The sequence below is a fragment of the Leuresthes tenuis genome, unplaced genomic scaffold, assembly GCF_036924035.1.
Source record: "Leuresthes tenuis unplaced genomic scaffold, fLeuTen1.0.hap1 SCAF_13, whole genome shotgun sequence".
In the NCBI taxonomy this organism is placed as follows: Eukaryota; Metazoa; Chordata; class Actinopteri; order Atheriniformes; family Atherinopsidae; genus Leuresthes; species Leuresthes tenuis.
In genome coordinates this window covers 10,825,259-10,851,710 of record NW_027325367.1, presented here as the reverse complement: position 1 = coordinate 10,851,710, position 26,452 = coordinate 10,825,259, and the positions used below count along the sequence as shown (strand labels likewise).

General features: G+C 42.0%; 1 protein-coding gene across 5 annotated transcripts in view; it reads right to left on the bottom strand.

Moving 5' to 3' along the window:
- syne1a (spectrin repeat containing, nuclear envelope 1a) overlaps positions 1–26,452 on the bottom strand; it is a 111,843-nt gene that overhangs the window by 5,238 nt on the left and 80,153 nt on the right. For 3 of the 5 annotated variants that reach the window (XM_072361711.1, XM_072361714.1, XM_072361715.1), the window contains 48 exons: positions 25,279–25,392; positions 24,731–24,892; positions 24,089–24,283; positions 23,832–24,005; positions 21,802–21,993; positions 20,958–21,089; positions 20,673–20,773; positions 20,139–20,289; positions 19,851–19,979; positions 19,570–19,740; positions 19,137–19,352; positions 18,904–19,005; positions 18,688–18,807; positions 18,403–18,603; positions 18,130–18,303; positions 17,877–18,008; positions 17,560–17,756; positions 17,315–17,447; positions 17,020–17,202; positions 16,714–16,863; positions 16,451–16,627; positions 16,190–16,345; positions 15,949–16,104; positions 15,693–15,863; positions 15,458–15,591; positions 15,151–15,355; positions 13,832–14,014; positions 13,556–13,702; positions 13,254–13,408; positions 12,745–12,892; positions 12,569–12,663; positions 12,218–12,458; positions 11,754–12,005; positions 10,506–10,631; positions 9,220–9,375; positions 8,270–8,428; positions 7,959–8,125; positions 4,956–5,118; positions 4,163–4,350; positions 3,803–3,953; positions 3,163–3,345; positions 2,859–2,996; positions 2,483–2,674; positions 2,026–2,344; positions 1,626–1,694; positions 1,145–1,269; positions 699–825; positions 398–609 (listed from right to left, as the gene is read on the bottom strand). In XM_072361711.1, coding sequence (XP_072217812.1) covers positions 398–609; positions 699–825; positions 1,145–1,269; positions 1,626–1,694; positions 2,026–2,344; positions 2,483–2,674; positions 2,859–2,996; positions 3,163–3,345; positions 3,803–3,953; positions 4,163–4,350; positions 4,956–5,118; positions 7,959–8,125; positions 8,270–8,428; positions 9,220–9,375; positions 10,506–10,631; positions 11,754–12,005; positions 12,218–12,458; positions 12,569–12,663; positions 12,745–12,892; positions 13,254–13,408; positions 13,556–13,702; positions 13,832–14,014; positions 15,151–15,355; positions 15,458–15,591; positions 15,693–15,863; positions 15,949–16,104; positions 16,190–16,345; positions 16,451–16,627; positions 16,714–16,863; positions 17,020–17,202; positions 17,315–17,447; positions 17,560–17,756; positions 17,877–18,008; positions 18,130–18,303; positions 18,403–18,603; positions 18,688–18,807; positions 18,904–19,005; positions 19,137–19,352; positions 19,570–19,740; positions 19,851–19,979; positions 20,139–20,289; positions 20,673–20,773; positions 20,958–21,089; positions 21,802–21,993; positions 23,832–24,005; positions 24,089–24,283; positions 24,731–24,892; positions 25,279–25,392 — 7,824 coding nt within the window. The remainder of the gene's footprint in view (positions 1–397; positions 610–698; positions 826–1,144; positions 1,270–1,625; positions 1,695–2,025; positions 2,345–2,482; positions 2,675–2,858; positions 2,997–3,162; positions 3,346–3,802; positions 3,954–4,162; positions 4,351–4,955; positions 5,119–7,958; positions 8,126–8,269; positions 8,429–9,219; positions 9,376–10,505; positions 10,632–11,753; positions 12,006–12,217; positions 12,459–12,568; positions 12,664–12,744; positions 12,893–13,253; positions 13,409–13,555; positions 13,703–13,831; positions 14,015–15,150; positions 15,356–15,457; positions 15,592–15,692; positions 15,864–15,948; positions 16,105–16,189; positions 16,346–16,450; positions 16,628–16,713; positions 16,864–17,019; positions 17,203–17,314; positions 17,448–17,559; positions 17,757–17,876; positions 18,009–18,129; positions 18,304–18,402; positions 18,604–18,687; positions 18,808–18,903; positions 19,006–19,136; positions 19,353–19,569; positions 19,741–19,850; positions 19,980–20,138; positions 20,290–20,672; positions 20,774–20,957; positions 21,090–21,801; positions 21,994–23,831; positions 24,006–24,088; positions 24,284–24,730; positions 24,893–25,278; positions 25,393–26,452) is intronic. The other 2 variants (XM_072361712.1, XM_072361713.1) reach the window with 2 other exon arrangements.

The window sequence follows — 26,452 nt, the reverse complement described above, 5'->3', positions numbered from 1 at the left end:
AAAGGTGACTAGATAACAGAAGCTGAAAGTAGACGAGGTGAGAACAGGTGTGTGAATATTGCCAGCACCTTTGTTTTGGCGTTATAAAAGTAAGGTCATATAGCTCATGATAAACTGTACTGTGTGCACAATTCCTGCTAATACACTGTACTGGGACTGACACAGAAAGGGACAGAGTGTACAAACCAAGGATGAACCAAAACCTAAAGTGTAAATCTGATGTTTGCAGAGATTAATTGATTAATTGGATTTGAAGATTTCCTCCCACAGGCAGAGATGAAAGCCATGAAAGCCAAGCTTCAATTACATTTTAGCAGAAACTCTTCTGTTTGAAATAGTTATTTTTTATGGTAACTAGAGTTATTTTAAAATAATACAAGATATACACGACACCAACCTTGAGCTTCTTGATTCTCTGCTGGATAGTGTGTATGTCCGTGCTGAGATGGAGCCCTCGCAGCTGGCTGAGTTCGACCTCTGACTGACCCAGCCAGGTCCTCGTGGTTTGAAGATCTGAGATCAGCTGCTGCCACTGCTGCAGGTTCTGTTTGTGTCTGTGTTTCTCGCTAAGAGACTGAGCTTGGATCAGTTCCCAGCGCTCGATCACACCTAGAAAAGAAATTAGTGTTTCTAGCAGCGAACAGTGAAATGTACAATGCGTGTGTGTGTGTGTGTGTGTGTGTGTGTGCGCAACTAACCAGCGCTCTGTGTGTCTGTGCTGGTGGGGTTGGTGAGTCCCGGCATCTCATCTTCATCCTCAGTCAACTCTTCCTCTGCTCTCTTCACAGCATCTATACTGCCGCGACACTCTCCCATCAGACGCATCTGTGAGGATCATACAGATTTCATGTGTTCGTAACCGTTTTAAGATAGTTTGTTTTCCTTAAAGTAAAAAAGATTTTTTTTCTCCAGATAAATATAGCAGCTATATTTATAGAAAACTTCTAAACTGGGACAATTCCTACACCAAAATATTTACCGTGAGCTAACTCACCAAGCAATCATAGATACATTTTGAACAGATTAAAAGATAATTTCCTAGGTGTGACAATTTTATATCGTGGTGATTTATTATGCATGATGCACCAATCACATGAGATGTGATTTAAGATAGAAGATGCTGATGTGGACGAGGAAGACTCACGTAGCCCATGTATGTGGAGTCTATGTCGGGGCTGACGGTGGCCTCTCTCTGCTGGAGGTGGTAGCGTCCTGCATCCAGGGCCTGGTCCAGCTGTCTCAGACTGGCCTCCAGCTGGCCTGGCTCACCTGAACAGAAACCACAAGCGGTTTTATGGAATTGCAGGGTTAGTTTTCAGTGAAGGATTTTTAGCATGCTGTTGCTGAAATATTATACTGAAATGGCATGCATTAGTACGGCATGCAATGAAATGATGAGTCATCACAGACAGAAAGAGTTTTAGGCCAACATCATTATGAATGCTGTAAATAGTAAGTAAAGCAAAGAAATTATGCAATGACTGAAAGCAGCACTTTGTGATGGTGTTTCATGCAGCTACAAAGAGATTTTTAATCTTGAATGATACCTCCAAGTAATAATCTATTTTCAAAAAAGCAGGATTTAGTTGGACTTGCATGCTCCCTGCACTCATGCTGTTTCATACCAGAGGATGTTTTCAATGTGTTCTCAGTCAGTTTTATATAGGCCTCTGGGCTCTCTGGGATAACTACATCTGGGAAGAGAGACACAACATACACTACTTACGCATGACTGAATGCATTATATCTGACAATCTGTTGTGAGCTGAATATTCACATCAGATCTCTTATTCTGTCCGCTCTATCCCGGAATCTAGTCTGTTTTATGTGTTTTCTAAAGAAAGCTAGAAAGGTAATTATTTCAAAGGAAGGTTTTAGAGTCGCCACAAAAATGAGTGCCAAATCACACAATCCTGTCAAGGTGTTTGGGAATTATTTACTCTTGAAATAACAGTTGAATCCACAAGAAATCAGACAATTAATAAGTAAATCATCCACTGTTCACGCAGTGAAAGTTGGACCAACCTGACAGCACTGTGGCAGCTGTCCTCAGATACTCATCCTCCTCCACTTGCCCTCTGCTCCTCTCTCCACTGCCTCGTCCTCCAGGACTCTCCAGGCCTCTACTCAGGTCATAGTCGTGGTCCCACTCTAAGGGGATCGAGTCCACGCTGGCTGGGGTGTCTCTGCCTGAACGGTCGGCCCGGATGAGGGCGGTTGTGCCCGAGGCAGTGCGGCTAGATGTCCGTGGTGCAGAGGGCTCGCACCACTGCAGCTCGGAGAGGTCTCCACCTTCTTCCATATCTAACTCTCTGTCTGAACCGTCGAGCTCATCATCCACCAGCTGGGAGGGATGGAGAAGAAGTTAACAGAAAAGCAGAAAGGAAGGAAAAAGGGTGTGCGGCATATTTTGACATTTCCAGTGGATGAATATTCTTGTTATTATTAGAAATTCATCTCGACTATGTGTATCTTCACTCACAGGCAGTCGTGTAAGCTTCTTGAAATATCTGTCCACTCGTCCAAACACCTCCTGACAGTATCTCTGCAGCTCCTCAAGCTCCTCCTCGATCACAGCAGCGTCCAGAGGTTCGCTTTTCTCAATAAGAGCTTCGCCCTGCCTGAACACCAGCTCAATCTTTGCTGTGTTCAGATAGATCTCCTGCTGGAACGCCTGCATTTAACACATATCAATCTGTTTATGTTTTTATTTTTCCCTAAAGACTATGGAATTGTGTAGCCATTTAAGTAACACCAGAGTCCCATCACAGTTAAGTCAGCTCAATTTCCAATTTTAAGTGGTGCAATGAAGAAAAAACAGAAAACAAATTCAAATACATAAACATGTTTTTTCTTACCCGGAGCTGTTTAATTTTGGCCTGTACATCACACTCAGAGAAGTGCTCTATGTTGGTTAACTGGAGATCCATCTCAGTGAGCCACACCAGGATGCTGTCTCGTGCCGTCTCAAATTCCTCCCTCTGGCTGATGAAGTGCTGTGTAGGTACAGACAAACAACTCCGCTTTGTTTATTTCCTTCACACTCTAAAAATAAGTTGCCGTTTCTTAATAAAAAGTAATAAACTGATGCATTAGATAAAAACATCCTCAACTGCAAACTAATCTAAAAACCTCAGAGTCATTAAGCCAAGCCTATTCTACCTTTAGTCTGCGCAGGATTGCAGCCACCCTCTTCTGCAGGTTATCCCACCGCCTATTCCCATCATGCACCATCTCTCTGAGACGACAAGAAGAGTCCGTGCGGTTCTCTCGGGCCAGACGACGGTACTGCTTGTTGATGAGCTCCAGCTGGGTCAGGCGTTCCTGTACCTGACGCTGGAAGGCCTGTGACAAAACGCACACATTCACACGTTACGACTCTTAATGAAGCATCAAAGTTTTGCTCCTGTCTTTTCATATACACTCACAAAGAGGTCATTTTACATCTTAATCACACTATGAAGTCAGGAGCAAAATGAATACATTTTGATTGATCCTGTTTAGATCAACACTAACAGTTATTTAACTTGAATTCATTTTCTAGTCAGGCACAGCAAAGCAGATGGCCATATCCTAGGCCAGACATTTAGTTAGCAAGAATGTGCACGTGCACAGAGATGGACTGCAGCAGCTGAGCAGACCAGTGCAAACAAGTTTCAGCGACAAGACCCTCCCCCCTTTCTGTTTCCAATGTGCTGCAGTAACTGTCTTTCTAGAGTTCTCTTTATTTTCTTTCATTTTTTACTATTCAGCTATGTAGATGTCCAAAGTCACTGTAAATGTAGCTGTCTAAAGGACACACCTCAAACTTCTTGAGCTCCTCTTTTGCAACGGTATAAAGAACTCCAGAGGAGTTGGGTAGAGCTGCTGTTTTTTCTGAGGTCCTCAGCCAATCCTCAAACCTGGAGTAATCATCCAGAAACTTCTGCCACAACCTCCATGTCTCCTCAATCCTGTACAGAACAAAGTCGAAAAATGAGGGAAGCAACGTCACACGTGTTTCTAAAAGATAAGTTTAAGATGTGTACACATATTTATGTTAGTGCTACCAAACAGTAACAACAGCATGCTTTAAAAGCTAATAAAATACATTTTTAAAAACTGTTTTGAGAACTGGATGTTGCCACCAGTTTGCTGTAATGTGAATTTAGGAGGTACTGACTTGAGCCTCCTCTCCATGGACATGGCACAGATGTTTCTCCAGCGTCTGTCCAGCCCTCTGGTGGCCTGCTGGATTGAGTCGCACTCTGTCTCTGTCGAGCAGGCATCGCAGTCGTGCAGTAGGACTTCACACAAGTTCAACACTGAAGCCACACCTGTGCTGTGTTTCTCTATGTCCCGCTGGAGCTCCTGCAAAACATGCAGAGCGACGACTTATATTTTTGAAGCACTTGAAAGTTGTGTTAAGCAGCATTTTGCATTTCTCGGTTTGATTCCACACAATGCTCTTTACGTTTAATGACAGAAAACAAGCTCTTTTTATGCCATAAATTCATCCAAGAAAATGTCCCTTAGGAGTGTAAACCCTGCTGAATCACAGTAAACCCTCATGTAAGATAACTCTGGAGATGAAGGAGGTCAGTAAGGTCTCACAGTGGAGTCCGGATTTAGAGCAGCATCTTGGCAGCAGGACATCTACTGACACCTACAGTGAGCTGACTTTAAACAAACAGCCAGAGATGAGTACATGAGTCATGCTTTGATTTCCTCATGTGTTTCAGTGTCCCTCATTTTCCATGTCATGCGGTCCACAACTTGGCAGAAAAATACATACAACACAAAAATGCACACAGTATGTGTGCAAGAAAGGAGCCGGATATTACCACATACTTCTGCAAAAAAAAAAAATGTTTAACACTTAGACAGTTAATGGAATAGGGTTTTTCTAAAACCTGTAACAACATCCATAATACATTTCGCTTGTGTAGCCCAGGACAGTGTGTGTGGTTCCTTGCCTGCTGTTGGTTGAGTTTCCTCTGAATCTCCTGGTCGTTACAGGTGTCGTAGACGATGGGCCTGGAGAGCTCGGTCTCGATGTGAGAGAGCCAAGAACGCAGGCCGCTCATGTTTTTGTCTAACTGCTGCACCGCTACCAGGGTCTCCCGCAACTTCTTCACCCTGGTGCAGGAACAAAGTCAGAGAGAAAGGTGGTGTCAACACACGAGACAACTACAGTATAAACAGTAAGTAAGAAAAGTAAGTAAGTTAGAAAACACACTAGAAATACAACTTACAAAATGATGTATACTTTAGCTGATGTTAGTGTTAAAAGGCATGACAATTTCATAAAATGCATTAAAAATGTTCCAACATTTTCACAGATTTTACTTTTCGTTTAATCAACCAATAATAATATTCACTATAGAAGCTGCATAATGTAAGGAAAGAATACAGAAAACAACACTTCAGTGTATGAGCCTCACACAAAGCCATCTTTAGGTCAATTTATACTATCAATATGGAACAAAACAAAATAAATATAATCTACAAGAAGACAAGTAAAGTGAGAATGAGAAGTTGGGTTTCACATTTGAGCCGATATTTTTGTTGGAAGTGATGAGACCTTATTTGAACTCAACACAATAACTGGGAATCATTTTGGATCTCCAAGTGCCCCACATTTTCAAACAATGGCAACATGAAAACTATGTTGGCCAACCACATGGTTTTACAACAGTTTGTTCACTCTGTAACACTGTGTTTCACCCTGCAAAGCAAAGCAACTTTCATCATCTTACGAAGAAGATGTTCAGGAGTTGCAAAAAAGAAACTGAAGCTCATAATCTTCTGAGTACAGCTACATTTGGGAGGTCTTTTAGGTGTTTCATAAGACTGACTGCTGTTCCAAGGAAGAGGTGCTTTCTTGTTTGGTGCATTTCATTCTACATTGGATCTCGAAATTCTTGAACCCACTGTGAAATCTCACAGTGCAACACACAGCATGATACAGTAGCCTGATTACAGTACAGGAAAATGTGCACATGCGACCACTGTAAGCACCAAAGTGCAAATTATTCAAATTTGAAAAATATTTGCTTTAACTTGCATACTGTAAAAGCTGCACAGCTCCATCAGAGCCAGTCAGAAATAATGATGTTTTTCTCACACTAACAACAGCACTCCTGCATTTGTCTTAACTGTCTTGCACTCTCAGCAGTGTGATGGAAATATAAACTGGTTAAAAGGCCATATCAGCTCTCATCGTGACGCTAACGTGACAACTGATTAAATACAAACTGTATGTAGAGCAGAAAAACACTTAAAACTTAAACCTAAAACAGTTCCAATCCTGTAGTCCACAACATAATGAATCAGAATGAGAAAAAGTAGCATTGCATGAGCAAAGTTTAAGTGTCCAGTTAGATTTTTTGAAATACAGTAGATTGTTACATTAGACACCATCTTAAACAGCTTCAGCATAACTTTAGAAAATCATCCTGCCTGTTCACATCGCAATCGCATTCCGGCAGATCATCCTCGCTCGGACATCCTGCCATATTATCCTTCCCTAAATCCCAAACCATGGGGGTGCGGAATTCCCAAAGACGACGTTAACGTCAGGAAGCGTTATTGTGTCAATTCCAACACTCCTTTCTTTTCTGTGTGAGCTCCACATGGGACTCTTCCTAAACTCTGTCTGCACAGAGAGGGAGGGGCAGCAGGTAGTGCTGGGGTGGCACAAGTGTGACTTATCAACTGTTACTCGCCAAGGTTAAAAAAGAGAACCCCAAACAGGCCTGTGTGTCTGCATGTATTTGTGTGTGTGTGAGTGCCTCAGAGTGACAAGTGCGGCTGTTTCTAAAAAAAGACTTACAGTCAGAGGCATGTGCTGAAGAGCTGGACCATGTCGGAATATCAGACATTGAATGCACACAGAGGGAGTGTGAACCTAAGCAAATGCTGCATGCTCCATGCATGTTTGTGCATTTCAATGGACACTGCACAACAAGTTGTAAAGTTTCCCGATAAATGTTTGCGGAAGGATATTTGTATCCACAGTTAAAAGTGACAAATTCCAGAGACGATTAGTCCAGAAGAAAAATGGAAACAAAACTTAAAATCGTGAGGTGTTCCTCTCACTCGACAAAAGCAACAATCCAAGTGTGCTTATTGTGCTTTTAGTGAAGGGAGGATATAAAATACAAAGAGAGTGCAGCTGCTTGTATGAGGTCAGAAACAGCCCTCCCCTCCTCTCCTCCTCCAGTAAAGTCCCAGAGGGCAACAGCCGGAACATAGCCGAGGAGGGCAGCTGGGATAGTTGGAGTCAAAGTTTGGGTCAGGTCGATTCACAGCAAAGGAAGTTTAGTTTATCTTTTCCACACTCTCTATATAAAAAGCATTGTAGATACAATGAATCTTAAAAACAACGTTTCAATGTGCATTTTGGAGGAAATAGTTTGTATACAACAGACTCCAACTCTAGTGGATAAAAGTATCCGAAGTGCTAAAAATTCACAAAGGAAGAGGGTCAAGGGCCAAAAGAAACGTGATCTAACAGCTCTCAGAAAATGCATCAGCAACATTTTGTGAAAATGTATTCCCCTTAGTTTCAAGCCAGGTCAATACATGCCATAGTGCAGCTTTTGGTCTAGATTGTCAAACAGCTAAGTCATTACAGTTTTCATATTGCTTGACATTTGCTGACTTTTCCAAAACAGCCGAACGCCACTCTCTCAATAGTTGTTGTCATTTTTTCTTTAAACACGTTATAGTTTTCTATTCTTCCAACTGATAACCACAATCTGTGGTATTCACAACTATTCTTTCATCAGTCTGAGCTCTTTTTACCATCCATTTGAGACAGCTTAGAACACATTTACTGATCAATGTTCTGGTTTGGTATCCTCTAAGTTGCCAGCTTGCCTTAAAGTTCCATTCATTTTCAGAGAGACGGCACAAACTCTGCTTTCACGCAACACTCTTCTCTTTACGCAATCCAAAGAGTCTTTCACACCCACCTGGCTGCAATGAGGTCCAGCAGGTGTTGCCAGCGCTCGCTGACTTTGTTGAGTTTGTGCTGGATCTCGGCTGCCTTGCTGTCTTGGCTGGCCCTGGCCAGGCGCTCGCCCATCACCTGCAGCTGCTGCTTGTTCACCTGAGCTACACTGATCTCCTCTTGGTAGTCCTGGCGGATAAACACAGAGCAGGTTAATGCAGGGAGGTGTCTGTGTGATGTACAGTGTATTACATCTTTGACTTGTGTGTTTATAAACTATACTTTCAGTATATTGCAGATGCATTTCTGTAAAGACCGGTTTAATGAAATTACCTTGCGTAGCTTTTCAATCATCTCCTCAATACTGATGTCCCCATTCTGAGAGACTTTGCTCTCCATCTGTGTGAGCCACTCACATAGTTCCTTGTTCTTCTCATTGAAAACAGCCCACTCATTCAACTTCTCGCTAACCTGCTGCCTTCGCAGGGAAAGCTGAGGGGACAAAAGGGAAGACAGGGATTTATGCCCATTCTTTGAAAGAAGACAAGATAAAAGGGGAATAGTGATAAGGAGAATATGAAAAGAAACTGGGAGAAATGCATAAAAGCATGATAAAATAATACAACTGACTGAGATGGCACAGTCTATGCTAAAATCAAGGCAGGCAGAAACAAGCAAACAAACAAAAAAACTCCCTCGTGTTACAACCACAATACACCAATGCTTTGATAATACTTGAGATGCTCTAACAATCTTAACCAAACATCTCATCCCTGTGACACAAAGCTCACAATATCACCTCTGGTCCTGTGACGCCTGCTGTGTTAACCCTGAAGATGGAAAGTTAGCACAGCGGAACTCTCACTCTGTCAAATACACCACAGCTGTTCGCATTTTCTATCTCCAGAAACTTCCAGTTCTATGTAAGATGTATATAATGTGTGTTATGTAGAAAGTAAAGGAAGAAAAGCCTGGACTGCCATCATGGTGTTGGATGCTCTTCAGGAGGAGAATGACTACCTTGGGTGTCAATTTTGCAATCTTGCAGACAGTATACATGCAGAAAAAAACTGAAACACTAAGGGGATAGTAAAAAAAAATGTTCAGAAATGATCTAACTTATTTTTGTCCCTTGTGGTTGCCTATCCTAAATTGAACATGCAAAAGGGAGGAGGCTGAGAAAACAAAAATCATATAACAATCTAATATTGATTCAAAAAGAAAACTTTTGAGTAATTACAGGGAAAAGGACAATGTAAGGCACGAGTGTTGTGTGTATCTACCTGGTGGCTAATCTCCTCCCACTGGCGCTGTAACAGCTGGAGTCGCTCTTGTAGGACTGTGATGTCATCTGTACTGACCACACCCTCCAAGGAATCCCTCAGCAGGAGCAAGGGAGTGAAGTCATCAGTCCAGCCTTCCACACTGCTCTCCAATTCCTGCATCCATAGCAAGAAGTGATGTAGAAAAGCAGACAGGCAACATACTGCCTTGACTGTAGAGACAGAAACTAGCCTGTCAGGAGGGATTAATTCCCTCGTAACCAGCAGCCACAGTCAGAGAGAACAGGATACCCACAGAGCAACCAAGCTCAGCTGCAGCTACTGCACAACATGAAATGGTGACAAAAAGCAAAACAACAAACTGACAAATGTTACAGCATTGCAGGTTGCAAAAAGTCAGATTTCTGCTCTGTGCAAGAATTAGATGTTGGTTTTCTGAAACGGCACAAAAATCACAAAAAAACCCCCAGAAAACTCAGTCTATGAAAAATAACATAAAAAAAGAATGCAGAATGAGGCAACAGAGGCATCTAACCTTGCATCTCCTCTTCGCTCGTCACTGTGACGATTCTGCTGTGGTGTAATCATTTGTGGACCCAAAGAGTGTCTCCATTACGCAACACGCACACGAAAGGAAACACACAGACGCTTGCACACATGAATACACCCCCTCGCCAAACAGGGATGCTCACTCTCTTTCTCATGCGCACGCAATCTCTCTTTCTCCCTCCCCACCCCCTCTCTCTTCAGCTGATATTATGAGCAGCTACACACGGTCTTCCTCCTCCTCCTCCCCAAGGAGCTGAGGACGTGCCATGCATGTAACATGACTGCATCATACAGTGCCCAATGGTTAACAAGAGCTCAAAGAGAAAATGTTCATTTTTGCACAAACATTTTATGATTTCTTAATGTGCAAGTAAAGAAACTGCCTCTTTATTTAGACAATTTAAGAACACATCATATGTAGATCAAATTATACCAAGCATAAAATAAACGACATAAATGCTACATCCCTACAGGAAAATGTAACTGATCAAAACGCAAACAGATGGACAAAATGTCCTTTATTTTGGCTACTGCTGCTGATCTATCTGTTTATCTGTTTGCCCCCACAGAGAGATTAAAGAGGCAATAAGAGGACAAGTCTAAGTCTCTGGGTGTGCGTGAATGTGAACGAGAGAAGTAGAGATGCAGATAAAGGGGAGGATGCAAAAAAAAATTTAAAAATGCACTTCCAAAGAAAAAATGTTGAATTTGTGTGTATTTTTTTATATTCTGCTCACCTTGCATCTGATTTGCTCTGAGTGTAGCTCCTCGTGATGATCAGGCAGCGGCACAGATAGCTTTCTCTTAAAGGCCCTCAGCTTCTCCAGTGACATATCTATGCCCTTCTCACATCTCTCCCAGTTCTGCATAAACACACACTGTGAAAATTAGAGCAGAAAACACACACGCGCACACAGACCATCTCATGCACGGAGGACTTGCTATAAATTATTTCTGCTGCTTTAGCGGTGGCACCAGCAGAACACACGGACACACTTACGCACAGAAACAAAAATCAACACAAGGCTGAAGTCACATCACTTATAGGAAACCAGAGAGAGTGAGTCAGCACAAATCCAGCAACCAAAAGAGAGAATTAGGAGAGCTCAATCAGAAAAGAAGGAGTGGATTACAGTTATTTTTAGTGTCCAGTTCAGGAAAAAAACATGGTAATATTTGGTAAGAAGTGCAGCAGGGTAGCATACCTGAAGCGAGAGTCATAGTAAAAGAATAACAAAAGCAGGACTAGAACAGCTGCAACAGCTCTTTACGTGCAAGCCGAAGAGAAACAATATTATGATGAAGACCTAAAGACCGTCTTTTTAACTGCGTTTAAAGCGATCAAAACAGGTCACTATTGTATCTTGCTAGGTTAAAATCATCACAGCCCACTGCAGTGTGTGATGTTTGTGTGTTTTTCTGACCGTGTGTCCTTGGCTGGCATCTTGTTAGCTATGGACATTTGTGCTATTTTGCTTGAGAGTGTGTGTGGAGAGACGTTTTGCTATTTTAACAAAGGCAGAGCAGTGCACCATCCCTTTACTTCACCTCCTTTCAGGACTCTGAGTGCAGTGTTGCATAATTAATGCCATAACCTGGCTTTACTGTCCTACTGTCCGACCAGGTAGTCACATTAAAAGCTCAGATGGGTAAATGCCCTTCAGCACCCCTTGTAGCACTTCCACACTGCGACATACACAACTAGCCTGCAACATCTGAGCACAGGCAAAGCTTTCTAAACCTTAAACAGGATATCCAGTAGTGCAGCCCTATTTGGTAGGAATCTTTCAGCTTAAAAAAAAACTACTGTTAAGTGAAAAAATAAACGAAACTGAGATTAAAATACCTTAGCATAAAATAACAGTTAGAACAATTAAATTAAATTAAAAAAGGCATTGCAGAATGTAAAAGAACGCATATAAAGACTATACAGAATGAGACTAACATTACAACAAACTATATTGTTATTCTGTCTGAAATCTGACCTTGAGCAAGCCATGCAGCTCCCTCCTCTGCTGGTCCAAGCGGTGGTGGGCATGCCTCCACCTGTCCTGAATCTCCATGAGCTCTGTCTCCAGCGTGGACTCAGCCCTGGCATCAGATGACAGCAGCAGGCTCCTGCCGGCTTCCACGGTGAGGATGTAGACTCCTTGTTGCCTTTGGAGCACTCGCTCCCTCAGCTGGAGGAGCAAAGACACAGACAGAGGGCAGAGTGGGTACAGGTTTACTATGGGATTCTAGGGTTGGAGACAGGAGAAGGGTTTTTTTAGATTTAAAGAAATGTTAGGGATCACACTATTCAGTGAAGCTGAGAGTCCTTTTTTGGTCATTAAAAAAGGCAAACTTTTCAGTAAAGCCATGTAATGGAAAATAAACACTTCAGAGGCTAAGTGTGAGTGTTAGTAATTGTGCCCACTCATAACAAATCTGGTATGTTGCTGAAGCTTACCTGTATCTGACCTAACAGGTTTCTGGCCTGCTGCAGTGCCACTGATTCTCCTGGCTGATGTACATCTGGATCACGAGTCACTTCTTGCAGCCACCGTCGCAGCTTCTCTGCCATCTCCTGATAGTTCTGCCACTGGCGGACCAGACTATCAATGATGCCTCTCCGCTGCTGAGCCCGCCTCACCACACATTGCCACTGATTGCTCAGCAAGACCAGATTCATGCTGAAGTCATCACTGCTCCTGTGTCGAGAGTCAGAATAGGATGTTAGCAGCTCACAAACGGATGCATAAGTAAAACAAATGTATGAAGCAGAAAATGTATAACCCTCAAAGTTTTTTGAGGAGTTAACCTTTCATCCACTTGTCCCTGGTCCAACAAACGATGCCCATCACTGATGATGGAATAAAGAATCTGCTGCCTGCTGAACATCTCTGCCTGGAACAGCTGCAAGTGTACATGTACGAATAAAAAACTATACTTAAGCAGGACAACAACATATGCATGGACACACGGTGACTCTCGGACCTCATGATCTCTCTGTTGCTCCAGCAGACTCTGGTAGTTGCCTGAGATCTCAGCGCCCAACTTCTGTTCAGTCTGAGACAGGAAATCCATCCAGGACTCACATTTCTGGAGGAAACTCTGCTGCTGTAGCAACACTGACTGCAGTTTACTGGAGACAGACAGAGTCAACATTAGAACCGTTGTCATCCGCAAGAAAACAAGACTGTACTGATAATATCATTCCAACTTTAGGAATACATTGCACATTTAGTAGAAGCCATTATTCTGCTAATATTGACAATCTTCAAGAATTTGAAGAAGTTTAAACTCCATAATTCAAATGTTCCCAAGGTTGTTTAGACATAGCTTAAACATTTTTATCAAACTGAAAATGCAGGTTTGGTGTATCAAGAAGAAAAAAAAGAAAGAAGTGGTTTTCAACATCTGTTTTTGTAGGTGTCAGACTGTGGTGTATGATTTTGCAGCTTGCAGTGCTACTACAAACAGGAGCAATAGTAGGTTTACGTTACCTGAATCTCTCAGTGAGGTGAGCAGTGTGAGTTGCCCAGGCTCTGTTGAGATTTTGGAGTCGTTTAACGTCCCTGTCACTGACCGGTAGCCGGTACACCAACTCATTAACACGTTCCAGGTCTGGAGATAGACTGCTCAGCTTCAGCAGGTGAACCTGGAAAAAGATTATTCAATATTTTCAGTGGGGCATTCGAAGGAACAAACTTGAAATCAAATAATTCAATTATTTTGCACGGACACATAAAAGATCCAGCTGTTCAAACACATAATAAAATAACAGCTGGGAGAGCAGTTTTTGTACCTTGAGTTTTTCTATACGTGTCTGCACCACAGCTAGCTCTGGTGAACCGACTGGGTCAGCCTCCTTCAACACCTCCTCAGCCTCCTCAGCCTTACAGATCAGTGTGTCCAGCTGCTCTCTGAATCCCTCACAGGCCTGAGATCCAGACTAAAAACAGACAGAGTGAAAAGAAAGGTGACGGATTATGTACTCATCTTTTCTTATAAATTGGTGTGCATTTATATTTAAACTATATATACATCTATATGTGCACAGCAACAATCCCAGCTGTCCTACCTGCAGTAATTCTTGCTGCCTGTGAAGGGCGTGCTTGATTGTTGCTAGGCGATGACTGAGTGACAGGTAGTCGAACTGGAGTGATGCAGAGGAGGAGGCGTCAACTTGGTTCCTCAGCTGTTCCCCTAATGCATGCAGCTGTTGGAGGGACTCCTGCACTGAGTCTTGGTCACCGAGGCAGTCCTGCAGTGACATCAAAGAGAAAAGCATCACTGAATGTGTGTGCAGACTCAGCAGGCATACCTGTGGAATCCTCCAGCGCTCCATTTCCTCCATTCTTTGAGGACACAGTTTTATTTCCCAGTGACATCTGTGCTAACTGTTATATTTAGCTGAATAAATTCATATTTTTATTTTTATCTGACAAGCACCTGGAAACAGTTATCTGTGCATTTATTTCCTATCAGTTGGACTATTGTAACTCACTCTATGTGAAGCTGACTCAGTCCAACCTTTCAAGACCACAGTTAGTTCAGAAGGCAGCCACTAGACTTCTAAGTGGCACAAAGAAAAGACACCATACCATTTCTGTCCTCAGTTGTTGTATTTTAAACTTGTTTTACTTGTGTTTTATTGATTGATTTGATTGTCATGTTTTTTACTCTATCATGTCATGAAATAAGAATTTGGAGGATTAAAAAAAAAGAAGCTTTTTGACTTTCAAGTTTATATTAAATGTGTATTTGACTTTTATCCAGTATGTTTTGAGGAGTTCCATTTGTTAAAGGGTGATACAGTTTTTCAAAACCCAAAGACTTTACAAGGAGGTCATGAAATGATCTACTCTGTGGGTTTTGCTCAGAAACGAGGACAGTGTTAAACAGGCCATTGCAACAGCTCTGAATTTTTAGCCACTTTGTCTGGCAACAGTGATCCCCAGTCAAAAATAACAGTCTGCATACAGTATTAACACCATGTGTCTCTTGACATTATCATCCGACACACCCAGCGTGACACTGGGGGACCCCTGCAGCGTAAATCAGTGGCCTGTCGTTCCTTTTGCTGTATCCTTCTAAAAAGGCTTTTGTTAGATTGCGGTGTGAGTTTACATTCAACTGCACAAAAGGACAGGGAGCAATTTGGTATTCAGTAGCGGGGACAGAGGCTTTGTGAACTCTTGCAGCGAGCTGACAAGCAGTTTAGGACCTTTTTCTTTGGAGAGGAAACAATCTCCTGGGAAGCTAGGGCAAATGTAGATGCAGTAACAATCCAACACCAGTCTTTGGAAGAGAACTACTGAGAAAAATGTTTAAAGCTTTTATAATGTTCACACGATCAAATGTTGCACAGCTATGCTTCATCGTCTGATCTCTACTTACACTGCAGTCATTTATCCAGGCGACACTCTCCTCCTCTGTGATTTCCCTGTCAGTGGCGCTCCTTAGTAGGCGATCAGCACGCTCTTCCTGCTTCTGAACTGCTGCAACACACTGGCTGTACAGTGATCTGTAGCGCTGCCACAGTGTCAACAAGGCCTTACTGCTCCTTAGCTGCTCTGAGATCTGCTCGAGTAGATGATTCCACCTTAAGAAGAGAATACGGAGGTAGTTATTAATTAGATCAGTTGAGTAGACAGTTTAAATAGCCCTTTACTGTAACTCAGAGACAGGTTTTTGTTATTATTACCTGATGTTGACGTCCCGGAGTGCCCTGTTGAGTGTCTCAGCCACAGAGGGGTGACACTCAGTCAACAGATGGTGAGTTACAGAGCCAAACTTCCTCAGATTGATTTCCTGTTTATCCATCTCCTCTTGAAGGCTCTGTGTAACACAGACACACACACAATAAATTTAAAAAAAAGAACAATTCAGGAATGTACCACTTTTCCAGAGCTAAGCAATTTAATATCTGCACTCCTCACCTCCAGACTCTCCACCTGCTGCTGCACTGCCTCTAAAGACCCATTAAGGAGGTGTAGCCTGGACACAGAATACCTCCCCTCCATCAGGTAACCATTAATCTCCTCCGAAGCTCGCCGGTACAACGTCCACTGCTCCAGCATCGACCGCAGGCTGACCTTCATCTGACTTATCTGACAGGAAAGATGGGCAAAATATGTGTGTGTGGGAAAATACAGAAAAAAACTAAACTTTAAATAAGAGACAAGAGAAGCTCACCATGTGGTCCAAATGAGCCCAGGACTGGTTCAGTCCTTTAAGGGTCTCCTTCACTACAGAGCATGTTGCGCCTTTCTTATCCCGGATGAGAGCATTTCCTCTTTCCTCTGCTTTCTCTAGATCCTTCTCTTTTTCCTTCACTAATTCTTCCAACTCCTGTGACAACAACACACTTTAGATTAGGAAACAGTTTTTAAAAGAAAAAACTGTTGGGGTATGAATGAGCATGTGGTGGACCAACCTGACAATCTTTTAGTGCATTCTGCACCGATGCTACATCCTCTATCCTGTGTCTCTTCTTCAGTTTCTCTTCCTGCAGCGTGAGCCAAGTTTTCAGTGCCTGGACTCCGTTTTCATGCTCTAACCAACCTTCTACAAGTCCTTCCAAAAGCTGAATCTGAAATACAAAAAAAAAATATTTCAGAACAATTTCACAATCCAGAAATGGCTTAAAGAGAATAGAACAGAGTAAGCCTTAACCACAATTTGAGCATCAATGTACCTTTTCTGTAATGAGCCCCTGTAATATCTGCCATCTTCTGTTCATAGCTCCCAACTTCTCTGCAAAGTCTGTTTTGTCACTGCGCTTTCCCTCCACATCCTGACTGCTGATCTGCAGCACAGACTGGTTCACAAAGTCCACAGTCAACTGCTTGCATGTCAGATCTATCCGGAAACCCTGTGACATGAAGATAAGGCACCATGAGAGTGGGATGTTGCTGCCAGAATCAATAAAAACAGGGGTGACACAAAGTGTTTTTGTACCTTATACTTCTGCAAGAAGTTCTGGACCACCTCTGAGCCCACAGCTCCCATGATCTTGTTCTGATCTTCCTTGATGATGTTCTCCATGAGAGAGATCCAGCTCATCAGCTCTGTGATGGCATGTCGTGATGCCAGTTTCTCCATTTGCAACTGAGGAACAAGAAAAGGAGGTTTACAACAGTGCAGCATAACTAACCATACAATGTTGATTAAAGTACCACTGGATATAAAAAAATCATGACAAAAATAATATCTATAATATCTAATAATATCTTTGTCAGATTTGCTCTCTAAAGTGTCTCAGACCTGGTGCAGCTTCTCTTGCACTACAGGGATACGAGTGAGCAGCTCAGCCCACTGAGTGTCGATTTGGCCCAGCGCTGTCCTCAGGCTAGCTGTGTCCACTCTTTTCAAGCGCAGAAGTTGGTTGCCTGTGCTCAGCACAGATGAACGCAAAGACGACTTAGCATCCACCTCTTTTGAAAAGTCCTACAAAAAAGAGAAACACCAAAGATGGACTTCAACCAAATTCATTATTCATCTGAATATAGGCCAGAGATACTTATAAGTGTATTGGTATTTTGGTGATAACCTAACTGACCAAGAAAGCATAGAGGTGGTCTCTGACTGTCTCCAGCTCCTGAGGTACTGTCACTGACTGGGTTGTCCAGAACTCCAGTCTGTCCAGAGCCGACTGCAACCAGTGGCTCAACTCTGCTGACTCACTCTGGTACCTTTGATTTACAAATACACAGGGCAAAAAATAATGAAAGATTTAGAGGATTATTTTTAATCTGATAAGCCTTTATATGGGACAAACGGATCAAAGCAATCACAGAACCAGACCTGCTCCAGTGTTTGAGCGTTGAGTCAAGACGGTGCAGCTCCTTGTTGACTTTAGTAGTGGAGGACAGCCAGTGTTCTCCCAGCTGTGTCAGCTGGTTCTCCAAGTCTGAGCAGCTAACAGACAGAAGAAGCTTCTTGCCCTCCTCCAGAACCTGGTAGAGTTGTGGCTGATGCTCTGTCAGGCTCACCTTCAGACGCTACAGGCAGGAGGTCAGGTTAATAATTGGCTAATTGACAAATCCAATTCCTTTTTTACTTTCAGGGTAGATAACATGGCATTCTGATACTGCATGGATGCAGTTATTTGTGTCTCTTACCTGGTAGAGACTGATCCTTTCAACAAGTCTCTCCTCTGTCTCCTCGACCAGACCGACAGTGGGGATGCTGCACTCCACAGCCTCCAGCTGTCTGCAAAGAGCCTGGTAGTCTTCCACAAGCCTGCTCCATGACTGAAGTATAGAAAAAAAGGATAGCGGCTCATCTAACTTCTTTTCTTTCTTTTTTTTATAACTGACTCATCTATTTACTTGAAAAGAAATCTGACTGAAATTGCTCTGCTACTTTATTCACCTCCAGAATGTCCTCCAGCTCCACTCCCCTCCTGTGGGCCTGTTTGAGCACATTGTGGGCTAAAGCCATGGTTTCCTCCAGTGCCTGGCTTTCCTTCTGTGCCACCAGACCAGACACTTTACTGTAAAATGTCTGGGTGAGGATCATATGACATTCTAGACCTTGGAAAAATTCCTGTATTTAAGAAGAGCGTATCATTAAGATCTGTTGGCAACAAAAATAAGATCAAAACCACATTGCACTGGTTTAAAATAAAATACTCCCACTCCTTACTTTGTGTTTGTCCAGTAACATCTGGACCTCTATGACAGAAGCCACTGTCATCTTTTGGTCAGCCGCCATCTTGTCCTGAGCGGTGTCCACTAGGTCACTGAGGTCACGAAGTGCAGCTTCATACTGAGCCTTCAGAGACAAGCCGTGGTTCAGGCTACTCCGTCGGGAGCCCACCATGAGAGCTAGCTCCTCATATGCATCCTAAAAAGACCCAGCAATATATGAAAAAATGCTGTGTAATGTTGTGATCTTTATAAATACAAAAATAAAGAAAATATAGATTACTTGTAGTTTGAGCAGGTCCTGGTTGGAGGTTTGTTCTGACTGCAGTCCCTCTGTTTTGCTCCGCAGTTCATTTACTCTCTGCTCAAGCTCTCTCAGACTATCCTCCACCTCAGATAATGTCTACAAAGGACAAAATAAATTCAGTGAAAAGCTCTTCGTAGAAGCCTTTCTGAGTATTTTTTATTCTTGTGTATCTGCAGTTGGATAGAAACATACTTCCAACTGTTTGGAAGCAGGTCTGTCTGCCATTCCCGCCATCTTCCCCAACAACTGATGTTTACTTTCAGTCAGGGCTGTGAACAGCATCCTCAGTTCATTCTGGTAAAGATAACAAACAATTTTAAGGATAAGATAAATGATTCAGGTAGCTCCGTTCTTTAAGAATATTACCTACATTTTAAGCTGTGTTGAAATTCAATTTTGTGGTGTGAAAGTTTAAGTTTTCAGACCTGGAAAGTTAAGTGTTCCTGCAGCCTGTCCCTCATGCTGTCACATTGTTGTTCTAGAGCAGAGTCCAGCAGTCCCATCCTCTCCTGCAGGCCCTCAAGAGCATCCTCCATCAGGGTTTGTTCCTCTCCTCCACAGAGCCGGCCAGCTTCTCCTCCCAGCAGGTTTCTGCTCTGGTTCACCTCACTGTTCATCTCTTTCAACTGTTTATAAAGACCCTGCACGGAGTACTAAAAGTCAGCTAACTCTGTGCAGTAGTGTCCACTTATGTTACCTTTTTGTATCCACACCATCCTCTGTTACCAGCTAATTTTATTAATTTTGCTAGTATTGGCAAAATGCCAGAAACTACACAGTATTAACTTAATGCTGCGACTTATATATCAGACAGTTAACTATCAGCAAAGTTGAACAAAACTGATTGTGTCCTTCTACCTCTAGATTTGTGAGTTGAGTTTCAGTGTCCTCAGATAGCAGCACAGGACCAGAGAGGAGCTGATTCTCAGCAGCATCTAACCAGGAGGAAGCTGCTGATACTGCAGCGTACAGGTCCTGCTGAACTGTCCCTGCAAAAGATGCTGCCAGCTTGCCATCACTACCTGTAGTCTGTGGGAAGGACAAAAGAATATTTGGTCACTGCACTGAAAGCTTTCAGTATGAAAGCATGACATTCTTGTAACATGACGAGAAAGACAGATTGAAATGGAATGATTTACTTCTTCATTGATTCTTTCCAGGGTCTGGCTGCAGGCCTCAAACAGTGCTCTGGGTGAGCGAGAGCCCTGGTTGGTCACCTCACCCCTAAACACAACACTGGGACTGGACAGACGGGAGCGGTGGAGGACCTGCACATAAACATATGAGAGTCAGACCAGCAGAAAACGCACACGAGCCCTGAATAATACAAGTTATAATTAACACAAAAGGATTACTCAAAAAGTTCTTACTTTCTGAAACAAAATTCAACACGGAAAATAAAAATCCACAGTGTCAGGCATGCATACCGGGCTGAGCTGGTCTTGTTCCAGAGAGGTGAGAGAAAGCTGCAGCTTGGTGTTCTGATCTTTATTTAAGTTTTCCCACCTCTGTCTCAACTGATCCTGAGCAGACATGGTCTCAGACTCCAGCAACACTCCACCAGGGATGGACACCTCACTGTGGGATGGAGAGGAGGTCTTTTCATTTGATACCAGTATCTCTTCCCTGCAACATTTATGCAATGCATATGCAATCAAATACCACGGTGTTTTCAAAGTCCAGCAAATATTTAAGATTAACATTTTTCCTAAAATCTTTTATATTAATTATCTGGTTTGAAATAACCAGATTTGCAATATCAACCATATTCCTATCAAGAAAGGATAATATATAAAGCTAATATTAAGTGCTGGCAGTTTGATCTATTGAGGCTTCATCCCATCTGTTGGTAATTTTGGAGCCTAAACCTGGCCAACAGAAATGGTCGGTTAGGTTTAGACCCATGTTAGGTGAAAATAAACTAACGGTTAAATGTGAGTGCAGAGATAGATCCAAAGTACCTGTCCCCATTAGGTGAGTTGTGTTGGCTGATTAACTCTTCCCCGACACTGGCTACAGACTGGAGCAGCTTCCTCTGCTTAGCCACATGCTCTTGCAGCTTCTAGAAAATATAATGCTGTCATCAGATTTATTGACATAGGGACATAGGGTTCAGTTTACAATTGATTTATTTAAATTCCAAGACCGATATTATATACAGGATTTATTTAGTTAATTAATAGCGCTCAAGGTTTTAAAAAACAAAGGGGCTTTTTTAAGATAAGATAAGTTCAAATTAGTCTCACCCTCTGTTGAACCAGGTTTTTGTGTTGCTGCTGTGTGCGTGTTGAACGGGCTTGAGACAGCCAATCCTGGACATTAGGACTCTGGGACAGCGTCGAGTCGAGATCACTGTCGTCCTGCTCCTGCAACGAGCCCTGGAAGAGAGACAGATCTCGGGGTAACACTTAGAAGCAGCATTTTTCAGCAGTTAATGCTGTCATTTTTACTGCCAGGAGGAATTCTACTGCCAAAGTTAAGTAAAAGTTTTGGTAAGGAATAGTAAAGTTGTAGTGCATGAAATGATTGTGTAATTCCTAAAATATAACTATTGATATTTGCAGTAAAGTAGAAATGACTATTAGCACTAAGAAACAATGAGTGAAAGACAATGTTGTTTTCTCATTCGTTAAGGAGTCATAAGTAAGCAAAAGGACGTTTTCAGGAAGGAGAGCAGCTCAGGTCATGTGGGTGCCTTTTTAAATACATTTCTGTGAAGAGGTTTTAGAGAAAATCTATTTTCCCCCAGGCATAAAGCACAAAACAAAAATGTCATGTTGTGTCATCAGAAATACACCTGATGGACTGCATTTAGTGTTTGCATGTGATGAGTTAGCAGCCTTTTGTTTGGCATCTGTGGCCCACTGTGAGACACAGGCTGTTGTTGTTCCATAGTCTAAAACAGTGGACTTTTATGAAAGGGCATGAATGTCCTTTAGTTCTTTTTGCACAATACCACTATTGATGCTGTAGCCCAGTTCAGCGTAAGACAGCAAAGCACAAGAATAAGCATGCAGAAGCACGGAGAAGGAAACATAGAGCGGAATTTAGATGAGGTGGAAAGAAAACACACTTGATTACTGATCTCACCTGTATGTCGACCTGCTTGTCCTGCAGCATCTGCTGCAGCTCCAGCAGGCTGTCTTTGAGGGAGCGCAGTTTGAAGGTGAGCTGCTCCGCCTCTTCCTTGGTTTCAGCGCGGCCCTCTAATAGCAAACTCTCACTGTGGACGGATAGCTCGGACAGGTATGACACCTTCTGCTCGATCTCAAACAGCATGTTCTGAAATAAGAAGAGTTGCATTAGATGAAGTGTCTACTGAAAACCTTGATTATAGGAATTTTTCCAGGCTTAATTGGCTTCCTTCAATATCCTACTTCACTTCTTGGAAGAGGCAAATGTAAAAGAGAGCAATAAGAAAACTGTGAAAAAGTGGGGGATTAAGGTTCTGTCCCCTTTTTGCTTCCTCATCTGTCGATCACTCTGGCACACTTAATGATGTTTTAATTCAAATTTCAAAACATCTCACTTTTACTTTTGGACAAGGACGAAAAATCTCTGTCAGTTTTTTGGTTTGTTTCAACTAAAACAAGTTTATCATAAGTGAAAACTGTTATTGTATAATAAAACTTGCGCTTATAAATTCAGATTAATGAAAGTATTTCATTAAGCACTGACCAATAACATGCTATGCTTCAGTGGGTTTTAAGCTGCTTACAGTGTAGCGATTTTCTTGTAGTGTTTAAGTATTTCAGTGAACAGACAAGTTCATGTAGAACTGATAATTCCATCCCAATGCAAATAGCCTCTAAAATAAATCTTTTCTAAAATTAAAATCACACCAAATAAAAATTCTTTAAAGTCATATCCTATAACATTTCATCTTTCCTTTGCAGTGGATCTACACCAAATCTATTTATCCACGATTTCAAAAAGTTATACCCCTAAAACATGAAGCTTTGCAAGGAGCGGACTTTTGGACCTGAGCACCACAGGAGTCTATGTGAGCTATAATCAGCTTACTGTTTCCCAGCTGCTACAAACACACTTCAAAGTGTTGATTTCCTTTTTACAAAACTAACTTTATAGCTGAGGAGGAGTAAATTATGAGGGGAAGATCAATGCTTTTTCTTTGTTACCATTTATTTCATCATCCTATTCTCATTTATCATAAATACAGAACAGGTGCAACACTAATATTCTGCCAAGAAAGGAAAAGCAGGGAGAAAGTGGCGATGATCACATAAAATGTAATCAACACCTACACAGAGGATTACCCAAGAGGCACAGCACTGTATATAGTGTCTGGTTATGATATATAACGTGATAATAAGATGTATGGGAAGTAACAGGCCTGAATATTCTTAAGAGTTTGACTTTACTGCAAAGGTATTTACACAGTTATAGCTTTTTGTCAGAGCTTCAAGAAAACTGAATTAGGCCCTCCATGAAAACATTTTAAACATGTTTGATTACACTGTCCACATTAAAGAAAGAAACTTTTCAGTCTCTTTTATTTTTTGCTCAACAGTTGCTTTGTAAAACTGGAATAGTAATTTCTACTCAACAGACCAGAATTAAGTCTTTTTAAGGACACAAAACCAGTCAAAGCCAAGAAGCTGTTACCATGGAAACATGGATGAGCACTGGAGCAGTGCTTAGGCTGACAGAAGAAGGACAAGATACAGAGTCAGAGCTTAAAAAAGTACGAAAGCACCTTCTTCTCGGTTTTGAAACTCTCACATACACAAAGTTTATGTGCAGTTTATGTTTCCTTTGTAGTTTATGTGCAGCAGTAACATAAAACCAAGAGAATGAATCTGAGAGAAGGTGCTATTTCTGGAACAGTAATACTGCCAGATACTCACGTCAGCCTTTCATAATTCTCTCCCAACAAAATAGAACCAAACAGAATGTGATACAATGTCTGAGAAATAAAAGTTCAATTTGTCTTTGATTGTGTCAGTTTGGGAAAATGTGAAAACATTTTAAAAGCCTTCGTTGAGAGCTCCAAATGTAAACCATCTGGCTTGGGACAGTTTGGTCCCAAGCCAGATGGTAAAAAACTTTCATGCAGTCTAACTTGAAGTCTTTGATGAGAGCAGAAATGTGAATCTGACCTGACAGTCATTGAGCTGCTCCTCCATGTCCATGTCGTCATTTTGGGGCTGAAGGGCAGAGCTGAGGGTGGCACGAGTACTGAGCAGCCAGTGGTCGAGCTCCTCTGCCTCACTGTGGTAACGCTGCAGTGCCTGTTCCTGTCGCTGCTCCTCTAGCTGTTCGCTTAGTTTCTCCTATAGTGATCAGTAAGACAAACATGTTAGATTTCCAGGTATTACAGATTAAAACAATAAGTAGCATTTTTTCTTGCGTTTACCTCCAGCAGTTGCCGTTTCCCAGAAGCCTTCATGCGAATGGTGGCCATCCTTTCTCCCAGTACGGTGAGAGTAGACTGGAGGGCCAGTTGGTCACCGGCCTCCCCCTCACTGTCACTGTCTGCCAGCTCCTCAGAGAAACACGTGTGTAGCTCAGCAATTTCATCCTGCAGCATTAGGATCTCATCCATCAGTGCCTATACAGACAGTGATGAGAAATACGTGAAAGTTAGAAAAAAAAAAAAGAGAGCTGATAGGAATTACTGAAGGAGAAGAAGAAGATGACACAACAAGGAAAGACCAATGGTCCAAACTGCCTGATAGTGGTGTTACAAAAAGGGGCCTAGCTGTGACGTTGGCATAGCAACGGAGATATGTGGCGAGCAGTCCATTGCACAGCCCAGTGCAATATCAACCCCCTGATCATTCTCTGTCTTCACACAGCCATCTTGTTTTTTTTTTACCATCTTTGTATCCTCACAAAAGCTGTCTCTAGTCTTACACACTTCTGTACATGCATAATAACGCTAGTTTAACAATTTTCAATTGTTTTAACAATTTTTGCTTCTCTATCACTTTAACTCTTTTACACAATGCAACTTTCCAAATATCTCCAAACCTCCAGTCCCCCTGCTCTTTCTAACCTGGTGTGCAGCCATCTGGCTCTCTGGGGTCTTGTTGGGCTCCAGGCTCTCATTGAGCGACCCCTCAATGGACTCCATCTTGGTGGAAATGGACTGGAGGGACTCCTGATAATGCTGCTGCCGCTCCAGAGCCTCATACAGACTCTTCTGCTTCTCGCTGATCTGTGGCAGGAGAGAAAGGAAAGTAAAACCTAGCTGTCAGATGACATTTATCTTGTGATTCGTGGCAGAGGTGTTTTGTGACATTGTTTGGTTTGCATTAGGTATTGATTCAAAGGTAAGTGCTAATTTGGTACAACAATAGCCTTCTTTAAGACAGGCTCTCAACGGTCATGCAGAATCTATAACTTTTACCTTCATTAAACTGTGACTTGCATTCAACACAGATAGTCATGCAGATTTCTGAAATTATTCTCTATCTTAAAAGCTGTTTTTGGATCAGTCATCTTTTTTTGTTGAAATCCATGTCCTGGTTGTGGCATGTGGAGATACAGCAATAATGTGTAACGTTGCTTTTTTTCGCTTGTGGAGCTCGTGGACAGACATACCACATTCTTTAGTGTCTCCCAAGATCTCTGCAGGTCATCCAAGTTAGCAGCACTGGTTTCCATTGATGGGTCGTACAGTTCCTGGAGGGGTGCTCTGCTTAGTGCACCTCGACCCTGTTTCACAATGAAGCAGTGAGTGTCAGATCACTAGGTAATATACACTTGATACAGTGTTCTGATGATTAAAGTGTGTACTAGGTCCGATATGCCCTTATATCCCAAAACAAGCTATAAATAGTGGATTTAAACCGCCACATTTGGAGCAAATATGACATACAAAAAGTGCTGAACACACATGCAATGATTTAAAAAACAAACAAAAAAACCCAACTTGTCAACAGTTGTCAATATATTTAATCTATTTTCCCTCTCAGATTAAAACTTACAACTATGTATATTATAACTATACAATTCCCTGGGATTTTGAAGTGAAAACACAGCTGAGGTCATGTCTCAAGTTAATGGCGAATCAAGTTATACAAGGTTTTGTGTGAATGAAAATTTTAATCAGGAAATGTGAGGCAAATCTGTTGCGTTTTCACCTAAACAGAATCCTGCTAAGGGCTCGTTAGATGACTTTCCACCAACTATACTCTCCTTCTGTCACATTCCTCTATATCAGCTGACTTATTATTGACTTAATGGCGTTTCAATTGACACTTCAGAAAACAGTAGAATAGACAAAGTAACGACAAAGTGCTGCTGTCTCATTGCTCCATCATTCTGTATCACAGCTTATACAAAAACTACTTTTTGTTATCTCAGCAGTTGTGACGGCATTTCACTTTCTCGTTCTGCGAAAACACAAGTGGCAAACAAAATTGCCAAAATTGCAAGTAAATATGCAACATAATGCTGATAACCAGGGAAAGCAGGGACAGCAACGCAACTCTCCAACTGTCTGAAACACACATGCTGCTGACAATGGAAGTCAGTGTGTACGGATGGTGGAGAGTATGGGAAGGGATGGGGTTCAGAAAAAACATGTCCACTTTAACAAGTAAGTCTATCTTGAAAATAGAATAGGATAGAATAATCAAATGCAAGCTAATTGCCTAAATATTTTCCAGCCACTGGACCTAAATTCATAACAAATGCAGCAGTAATAGTTGCATCAATGTCATTGGGTACTAATCGTTTTTAGACTAAGTCATTTGCATTAGCAAACAGTAAA